General features: G+C 43.6%; 1 protein-coding gene across 2 annotated transcripts in view; it reads right to left on the bottom strand.

Annotated features, from left to right (window-relative positions):
• Positions 1-1,274: 1,274 nt before the first annotated feature.
• The window catches only part of ankrd13b (ankyrin repeat domain 13B), a 40,014-nt gene continuing 30,707 nt past the window's right edge, over positions 1,275-10,581 (bottom strand). For both annotated transcript variants that reach the window (XM_006803908.3, XM_006803909.3), the window contains exons 12-16: positions 9,973-10,130; positions 9,526-9,714; positions 7,412-7,575; positions 5,071-5,147; positions 1,275-3,041 (exon numbers count right to left, since the gene is read on the bottom strand). In XM_006803908.3, the coding sequence (XP_006803971.2) occupies positions 2,840-3,041; positions 5,071-5,147; positions 7,412-7,575; positions 9,526-9,714; positions 9,973-10,130 (790 nt within the window). In that variant the 3' untranslated portion in view covers positions 1,275-2,839. The remainder of the gene's footprint in view (positions 3,042-5,070; positions 5,148-7,411; positions 7,576-9,525; positions 9,715-9,972; positions 10,131-10,581) is intronic.

The raw sequence follows: 10,581 nt of genomic DNA, 5'->3' as shown, positions 1-10,581 counted from the left end.
TATTACTTAATTGCTTTAGCAGTAAATAAAGGTGGTGAGTTTGTTTTAACTGTAGTGACTCCTTAGTTTTTGTTTTTAGCCACTCCCATGTAAGGCGAAGAAATGAGGCCAGCTTTTAAATGTACCGCCACCTGCTGGACAGGCTGATCCACACACTAAAACTGGATTTCATGACATCGGGTATTGCCACTACCAAGCTTTTCTTTTCTAATGACTGAAAAGCACATCCTTAACAGAAATACATTTTACCTCTCGTTTTTAACTACAACTAACCGATCTTTTAAGCACGTCAGTGCCAACTCCAGTGGGAAATGATCTCCATCAGTGTTCAGCGCAGCTTATTTCAGGCTGACATTTTACCTACTGTTTCATGTGGGTAATTAAATACTGAGATGTAGGCCACGGGAGCCCCTGCTGAGAGACCCACACACAGACACGAGGCACAGACTGACATTAAAGGACTGAATCTGCTTTTTAAAAAAGAGATGCTGGAGATAACTAAGACATCAAAACTCACAGGCTCCATATATGAAGACCAAAAGACTCTTTGGTGGTTTAAGTGAATCAAGAGGAAAAGCTGAGATCCCCTGACGTTTTCACCAATTAAATCCATCTCAGCAGACACAGCAGAAGGATTTTCAAATAAAATACGAGTGTGTGTGTGTGTGTGTGTGTGTGTGTGTTTATCATGAGGAGAGGGAATAAAAATCAGTGGAGCAGAAGAGGAGAAAGGCTGAGATTGGCATCCTTCCTCTTTGCATACTGATGCTCTGAGCGCGACTTATATCAGCAGCTCTTTGCAAATTCGTTTCACACAGGCTTGCAGCTCGGTGCCTTCCACAGTCCTGGTATTTTTCATAATGCGCACTGCTGTTTTTTTTTCTCTGTCCTGAGTGCTGTTTCTTGGAGGTTTTACAGCCTCTAATTTGCTCCCCGTTTTTTCTCCCTCGTAAGCCTAAAATAACTTAAGCCAAACAAAAAAACAACAACCCAGTTGGATCAGACTTCTTCAGCTCTGGGAATCCATGTCACAGGGACGATGATGAAGGTGGCAGCTGCTAAAAACAGATGAGCTCTCTCTGGTGCTGACAGACGCCGCAGCATTCCCCAATCTCGCGTGAAATAAATTGCTTTTGTCACCGTCCTCCACTGGAGAGGACCACGGAAACGAACTTAACAGTGGAAGAACTGTTGCGTGTGTGTGTGGTGAAGGGATTTACAGAGCATTTGAAAGGCTTAAGAAAAAAAAATCAAATAACACATTTGTACATTGCTCTCCAAAAAAAAAAAAAGATTTTCCTTTATTTAAATCATGTCAATTCACTTCCCAGCATACGTCATGAAAACACCGCGCTTTTTTTTAACGTTTTGCAACATTTTTTCAAAAAGTAAAAAACAAAATGAGCATTTTTTTACTTCTTAACCCAACCGGGAAAGCTTAGAACCATGAATTACAGAAGGAAAAGAGAAGGTGGTATCCTCAGTTTGTGCTGATACTGGAGTGTGAAAGTTTTACATTTCTCACTTAATTTAAAAAAAAAAAACAGAGCATAAGGTGTCCCTGCTCTCGTCATCCTCCACACAAAAACAAAACAAGTCCCTCAGAGCTCATCTACATTTGCACTCTGCCAATTTCTAAGAAAACATTTGAGGGTTGATTTTACACTGGATTTTAGTTTTCAGCTTTTAAAAAAACCTTTGCTCAGTGAAACTTGCCGTAGGTCACAAAAGACCCCCACCCCTTCCATTGGGTGCAGACCATGCTGAAATATTATAATGCACAGAAACACACTCACAAAAAAACAAAAACAAACAACCATCAGCTCATGAAAGGTGAGAAAAAGCAAATTTACAGAGAAAACTCTTCTCTAACCCACAATCCACATACAAACCTTTATTCCTGTTACTGTTTTTATTAATAAATGCTCTACTTCACATACAGTATAGTTAGTACACACTTAGTGTTCATCTGGGAGTCTCATCATTATTGTGCTCCTTGCAAAGCCCGGCGTCAGGGTTTAAAACTAGACCCCGGCCTGGGTTTCTTTTTTGTTTTAAACTTTGTGCTCAAACTCAAACATCCATTAACAGTCATATATGTGCTTCACCCACAAGTACAGTACATCTGGATTTTGTGCAAATCAAAAAAAAAGGAAGAAGAAGAAACACATTAGTCCATCATTTTAAAAATTTTCATTAAAAACTGAGGAAGTCTGATTATTTATCGGCCTTCAAATGAGGAAGGCGTTCTCCACGCCGCTGCGCTCTTCGATGCAGTCAGAACTGAAAACCACACGCGCTCAGTGATGACGGGAGCGTGGCGTGAGTGTGCATTAGGTGCTGGAGCAGTGAGTTGGCCTGACACACTACATTTAGGAGAACTGTTTAGTTGACCTTATTGACCTTCTGTGCGTTGAGCTGGTTTGTTTTAAACGCACACACACACGCGCACAGACAAACACGCACGCTTGCAAAACACCCCCCAAGAAATCATTAATTCGAGACGGAGTTCCTGTTAAACTGTACCGGATGTGTCGTTGGTTGTAAACTGGCACTTGTCGAGAAAGTGCCAATGTGGCAGAAGAGAGACCAGGCGTGCGTCCGTCTCTGGCTTTGTGAAGCCGGGCAGACGCAACCACCTCATGGCTTCATGGGAAAAGGGTCTGGCTGAAGCAAGGAGAGGGACGGCCAGGTCAGATGTTACCTCTAAGATGGTTTTCTTTTTAAATTTCCAAGATTTTAAGTGGACACCTGCCCTTTTCCACCCACCTCCCCTCAGTCCAGACCCCCCACCCTGGCAGGACCGCCTGGTTCAGAGGGAGGGTGTGGGGTGAGGGGCTCATTTCTCCATGAGTGACAGCTGGATGATGCGCTGCAGCTCCTCTTCCTCCTGCTGCTGCCGAAACTCCGCCTCCTGCTGCTCCCGGGCTGAGATCTCCATGGCGATACGCAGCTGCTCGTCATAGCTGCAGGTGGTCGGCTTCTTCTTGGAGGGGGTGGAGCAAAGGCTGGTGGGGGGGCGGGGCTTGTGCTGGGGGGTGCTGCGTACAGGGGCGAGGAAACACGGGTTTAAAAAGCTCCTCAGTGGGCGCACAGTAGGCATCATTTATAATAAGGATAAGTCAGTAATGCTTTCACTGTGAGTCACAATGCATTAATAATGAATGAGGTCTGGGTTGCCAGGTTATGAGAATCTCCTCTGATTGCTGTTTATCTTTCCATCGTGACGCTTTGCTTTGTCTTTTAATCTAACGCTTCACCGGAACTTAAACCTGGATCTGTCTCGTCCTGATTCCATTTATTACCGTCTGTCATTCTGCAGATTTGATGAACGGTGGGAGAAAGCTATTATCGACTCAAATTAGCTGCAGACTACATTGTGGAGTCTTAGTAAACGCTTTATTTAAAAACAAGTTGTGACAAAGGCTTCAGAAGAGACACAGCGAGACATGCGTAACTGTGCTCGGTTCTATCACGAAATACTAAAAAAAAACCTGTTTTTACCACAGACTGTATATAAAAGATGGACACAGAAATCTTGGAGTCAAGCATTTAAGCTGTCACTGTCTTTTTTTTCCAGCTAAGTCATTCTGAGGACACTACACCCAAGCATTTCTCTCTGCAACCCCAATGCCCAAAAAAAGCATCAAATAAAATACAATTTGGGAAATTGATTTGGGAAAATCTCATAGACACTAACTTTATTTATAGTGGAACACAGAAAACATGTCAAACGGTTAAACATTTTACTGCTTTAGAAAAGTATTAGCTCATGTGGAACTTGATGCCCCACAGCAACACATCCCAAAAACGTTAAGTGATGCTAAAAAGAAACAGCTGGAGGGACATTTTGCAACTGATTAGTTTAACTGGGTAACAGGTCAGTAAGACGGCTGGGTAGAAAAAGACAGGCAGCGTTTCTCATGAGTAAAGACGTTCACCAATTTGCCAAAATTCTGGATAAAGCAGAAAAGCAGTACTGGCCCATGATTTTGGGCCCTCGGGCAGCACTGCATTTAGAAATCAGACGTATGCTTAAGTTCATCAAGGACGATCCGCCTGCTTTCCTGGGTGTCTGACTGCTGGTGACTGTTATTTACATCACTTCCTCTTTCCCACGCTGTCAGACTTGATGCCGACAGCACTGCTCTAGTGATCAGTCCCGCTTCCACTGAGCCAATCTGCCTCCACTCTGCTGAGATGTTAGCTTATTTTTTCCATATCTGACATATTTTCTGTGTTCTACAGTAACATTTGGGTTTATGAGATTGCATTCTGTTCTTATTTTTACAGCTTTGCAACTTTCTCTTGGTTTCGGTCTATAGGTCCAACACTTTCCCCTCAGGTTAGAACTCGAGTAAACACTGCTATGGCAAGACTTGGGGAGGAGGCAGTGACAAAGAGAATAGGACAGTCTGTGAATCCAACCAGCCATCTGCAAACAGGGAATGCACCCAGAGAGAAACACTGTCTAAAGATAACAGAGGCTAAAGTCAACTACAGCACTGTCAACTGAGAAAGCAGGAAACTCTCTCAACTCTCTCATCCTCCCACCAACACCCCCTCTCTGCAAACACACACACACACACACACACACACACACACACACACACACACACACACACACACACACACACACACACACACACAGGAGCTCAGATAGCAGATAGGAGAGGGGGAGAATAGCAGGATGGATAAGAGAATAGAGCAGGGAATGGGACAGGAATACAGGATGTGAGTCAAGTATGGGAGGAAAGAACCACAGGAAAAAAAAATTCACAGAGGAGTGCGAGACGCTGAAGATTAACAACACACAAGAGAGCTGAGAGGAAGTCAGAGACAATGCAGTGGAGGGATGGCAGGATATAATCGCCTTCATCCTGGCACTCAAGGAGATTTATGCGGGGGCTTTTTTCCCCTCGCTGCTGACAACGAAAGTCCCGCTCTCTTTCATTCACTGACGCTTTTATCAGACTTTCTAACAAAGTCCCTGATAACAAAGAGCTTTAACTCAAACACGTGGGAGTCATTGAAAATCCCCCAAAATAAAACAAAGGCTTTCATTCTGACCTCTCGACACGACTCGGGTCGCAGGACAGAGGGTGAGTCCCCGGCTTGCTGTTGGTCAGCGCCTCCCAGATGGTCACCTGGGCACACAAAAGAGAAGGCGGCACAGGAAGTCAGTGAAGGAGCGCTGCAGGAAGCGGTGCATGCAAAACAAACGCATCCTCGTTCCCTGTAAGCAGCTTCCTGTTAACGTATGGTAGAGACGCAGCCAGCTGCCTTGGTCGTAAACTAAATGATCGATCCTGGCTGCGGTCCTACTCAAGTCCACGCACAGTTTTAATGCTACCAGTGATTAATAAAGATGAGAAGCACTTGTTAAATATAGATGTTCAAGTTTCAAATTCAGCTTCACACTGTCACAGAAATATATGGAAGCTGTGAACAAAAGCTGTTTTTTAGAAGATGACAGCATACAGTGTAAGCTAGATTTGTACAGCAGTTAATTCTGTAAAACATGGTGTGTCGGCGGGGCGATCCTTTAACACCTGTCCTACTTCGGTATTAGAGCAGTAATTAAAAGTGTCACCTTTCTCAGCAGCGCAGCGGTGGAAGCGCTCAGTACGGCTGCTGGAGACGAGAGCACAAACTGCAGCACAAATCCTAAGCTGCAACCGTGCCCTTGCCTCCTCTGCTCCTTCCCCTTGTGTATTTCAGCTAAGAAAACTCAGAGGATGTTCTCCGACCTGTCTCACAGAGCCTATTTATACCTCACTTTCTGTAACGTCTGGAACAAGGCCAAGGGCTATCAGGACCGAGGATCTCTGGGATTTTAAACAGCGCCGATCCTCAGGCAGCGTGCGCCACACATCAGAGCCAATTTATTCTACTTACTGATTTTACTTCAGCACTGATTGTTTTTTTATTTTCAAAACAGCTCACTTTTTCCCTCCTTCGCTGCGTATATTTGTCTGGTCTTGCTTGACTTATGGTTAAATTTATTGCTGCCATTTGCGCTGTATAATTTAAAAGCAGGGAGAATACTTTCCACATTTGCTCCCTGTGCCTGCTCATAGAAATATACACGCAGATATGTCATACTCCGCTGCCATTAATTACAGTAATGCGTCAGCACCATATTAGTATGGGAAAGCCGCATCTCCACTGTCTACTGTTTAAACAGACACAGAATTTGTGTGTGACATATCAGATTTAACATGATTGGAACACATAACGAGACACATTGCAAAACATCAGTTTGGCGAACCTTTCATAAGAGCATGAGAGTTATTTTCTATTGTTTCATCTGAACAGAATCTCTCTGCAGCAGAGATGCACCTCAGAGGCTGCTAAAGATATACAAGCACACAAGTGCTTCTTAATGCAAACGTCTCATCAGCCGATTACATGGCTGCGACTGAATTTGGGCAGACCCGGCCGAGATGATCCTCTGAAGTTTAAATTGAGCATTAGAATGAGGAAGAACGATGATTTAAGGAACTTTAAATGTGTCATTGTTGATGGTGCGAGACATGCTGGTCTGAGCGTTTCAGAAACTGCTCATCTGCTGGGATTTCCCCACAAAAACATCTCTGCTGTTTAAAGAGAATGGTCTGAGATTTGGGTAAAAATGCCTTGTTTATGGCCTGACTGCTTTGAGCTAGCTGATTGAACGGCACCAAAGGCCACAGAAGAGCATCTCTGAACACACAGTACTGGACAACAATGGTTCCAGCTACTCTTGGTGCAATGGTGTAGGGTACACTTTTTGAGCCTTTAGTACAATTTGGGCAACCCAATGACAGAGAAGAATAAGAATTAATGGTACATGAACTTGAGCGCCCCATAGGAATCAAAAATTGAACTGTTTTGTATAAATTAATAAATTATGAACTTCATAACGTGCAACTGCACTGCCTAAGCATCATCCAAGTCATCCATTAGCTAGTCTGTGGGCTTGATTAAAACATAAATATGTTCAGCTCATCCACAGTGTAGCGTTTCCAGTATGCTGACACAGGTTCATTCACTATGTGTAGGCTACAATCAGCTGCTCTTTATAGGATGCGGGGAATACACCCAACCTCTACAGCACCATCAAAAATGATGAAGTGTAACATTAACCTTAGCTTCCAACCTGATAATGACCGCCAATGTAACTGTAATAAAAGCCAGCTAGACTGAGAGTCTTCAGTTACAAATAGGAACCCTGCTGTAGTCTAGTTTTATCTCAGGGGCAGTTTGCTTTTTAAACCACTATGCTATCTGGATCATTGCTAACTGTGCACGTGTAGCCTGAGCAAAACATATGAAGCAGTTTGATTTAGCTAATAGCCAGTTAAGCTCTGATTTAAGCTCCCTGCAGAAGAGAAAAGATGATCTCTCAGGAGTTTCACATTGAAGCCACCTGATCGTATTCGGAGCCAGCCTCCAGCAGGCTCTGCTGTATGGCAAACTGCAGCAGATCCTCCTCCTCCTCCCTCATGCTGTCTCTCTGTTTGCCTCCTAGCATGGTGTATCCAGGTGGGGCCTCAAACACACACGGGGGAATCTCGCTGGCTCGACAGGACACTGCAGCACACGGGGGGGAAGGCAAAGGGCAAGAGATGGGAATGAGTGTTATCTGGCAGTAAAGGAGGCTAAAGGAGAGGAGCGGAAAAACACAAGAGGTTTTTTTTCTGAGTAAAAGAAAGCACGAGGAGACTTAAACCCTTGAATTAACAGATATTGCACAAGTGTCAGCCTGTCACTCAGCAGAAGTTTGGGAGAAAGTAGACAAATCTGGCAGGAAACACTTCATATTTGCAGATTTACATGTGTCACCTATTGAGGCAAAACCTCAGTCTATTGACTCAAAGCCTGTAATAAAGTCTACTTTTGCACCTGACTATTTTCAGAGACATTAGCCACTAAATACTCACCAATGAATCATTCAAACTCAAAAACCCAAAGTATGAATCCGTGTTGTGTCTACACATAACAATCAATAAGAGCTAATTTTATATTGTAACATTAGACACTTTGTTACTAGGAGACTGGTCTCAGTGGTCGTACGTGGGAAGAAAAGGCTGAGGTATGCTAAATTACACTTAGAATCAGTGGCAACGGGTCTTATGGAGTGATGAACCCAGATTTGAAATGTTTGCTTCAAATCATCATCAGTATGTCTGAAGAAGATCGAGAAAGAGGCACAGCCATCTGTAAAACACGATGTCATAATCTGGAGATTCATTTAAGTGGTGTTGGGATTCTTTCAAAAAGCATTTGACTGGCATAGCTTCATTTTTTTCAGCGTGAAGGTGATCCCAAACACACTTCCAATGCAGTAAAATCATACCTGGATAGAAAAACACACAATGTTGATCATGCACTGGCGTCCCAAAGCCCAGACCACAACATTACTGAGAGAGTGTGGGATCATCTTCACAGAAAAGAGCTTTAAATGTCCGACAAGAAGCCTGGAGAAGTATTCCTGAAGACTACGTAAAGAAACCTTCCGAAGAGAGTTCAGGCTGTGTTGAAGAATAAAGGTGATCACAGCAAATATTGACTTTGAAGCTCGTTGGAATTGTAGAAACTCTGTTGTTATTTTTGTGCACGTGTCCATGCAAATCGCTGCACCTACTTCCCATTTTCCTAGAAACATATCAAGACATGAGGATTGCCTCAAGACCTTTGCACAGTAATGTGTATTAGCTGAAATTTCCAAAGTGTATAATTAGAGTATTTGTAATTAACACCCAGCAAACACTGGTTAGTCAGAGGTGTTGTATCCCATTGCCAGAAATAGCAAAGTAAAGGCAGGCGGTTTCTATGTCAGATGCACTGGACTGGATGTTTTTTTTAGGTTCAAAGTCAGGAGTGTGGCTGTATTAGTCACCACTGCTGTTTGCCTTACGCAGCAGCAGTATAACTGATAGACGCAGCTTCTGGGTTGGAACAATGAAGCCAATGCATACACGCCTGAAAACCTGCACTCTATCTAAAGGCCACCAGATGGCGACAGCTGTGGTTGCAAAAAAAAAAACGTCCACTACTATAGAAGTGTAGGCGAAAACAGCTTTGTGCCCTGACCACAGCAAACACTTTCCTGATGAGTTTATGGGCTCAGTCACTAACTAAAAACTAAACGCTCATCTGGAAGACATCTAAAGGAGACACGAGAGAATTACGTCATGGTAGTTAAATCCATTTTATATGCTGTCCAATAAAGCTACAGACATTAACGTAAAATATGTCTCTATGCAGATAAACCAATGACTACAGTTTGTTATGATCTTTAAATCTGATAACTTGCTGCAGGATTATAAGTCCCACGCAGGGGTGTGTCTAAAAGGGGGCATGTGGTGTACTCGCCTCAATTTAGTTCAACGATTTGGTGACAATATTTTGCAGACTTACGTTATTAACACAAAATATACATATAATAAATTACGCTGATGTTTAAAAAGAATATAACATTTTTTTGTGGAGCGGTAAAAGAAAAAGCATCTACAGACATTCTACAGCTGTGGCGCTTACTGGTGGAACTAGAGCTGGAGACGCTGGACGAGTCGCTGCCCGGAGAAGGGGTGTCTGTCCTCGGGGTGTCCCTCTGTCTTTCGCCCTCCACCACCACTTCGTTGTCAGCACGGACACCGGCTCCCTCCTCACAGCCATTCAGGTTACTAAAGGTGATCCTGGCATTCAGGATGTGGTAGAGAGGGATCTCTGTAAGGAGAGGAGAGAAATTTCACCCCCATCCTCCAATAACACACATGTCCTTCATATCAGTTATTCTGTTTTTATGATTGATACATCTTATAAGTAATTTGGTCATTTTTTTACACCCTTTCTCTGCATGTCTTAACTTTCCATTAATCCGTGTGTCCATTTTCCAACCTTTCCATAACTGCGCCCTCCCCCTTTATTTAAACAGCACACACCTTAGCCCCCTCCCATCGTCCGTCTCAATCTCACAGTGCTCACCAATCTTGACAGGGAAGCCAGGCGGCAAACGCAGAGTGATGAAGTCACGCAGCTTAGCGAACAGGGCGTTCGAGATCGCCATGAGATCGATGATAGGCACCACTTGTTCTGCCAGGGAAAGAGGGTGGGACTCACACAGCCACAACTTAGCTTTAAACCTGGGAACGAGCACACGTATGGGAAAAGAAAGAAGGCAGGAAGAAAGAGTTAATTAATAAAATATCAGCAAATACATTTCTGACTAAAGCATAATTGAAGCAATTTATGCTCTTGCTCAGACAGTTAAATGTTTGCCCGGAGGAAGCTGCACAAAGACATTGATCACATCAGCTAACAGTGGCTGTCCACAAGCTGCTGAGTCGTTCTCAAGCCGAGGCCGATCGATTCTCATATTCTAATTTGTCCGATGAATGAACACAAGATTGAGAGGCAGCTCTACAACCTCAGACTCGTCGTCCTCCTGATGTCCAGCAACTTTTCATTACGCGCTTGAAGAACGATGGAACTGGAAATGTCCGAAAGACCCAAAACACAGAGCAACAACCCCAATTTGTGGGCAGCGGAATAACATCAGCTATGTTACAAAAAACACCCGAACACTCAGATCAT

Source organism: Neolamprologus brichardi, chromosome 14 (assembly GCF_056152115.1).
Source record: "Neolamprologus brichardi isolate AB-2024 chromosome 14, ASM5615211v1, whole genome shotgun sequence".
NCBI lineage: Eukaryota > Metazoa > Chordata > Actinopteri > Cichliformes > Cichlidae > Neolamprologus > Neolamprologus brichardi.
The sequence above is the reverse complement of the archived record's forward strand: the minus strand, read 5'-3'. Positions and strand labels throughout refer to the sequence as shown.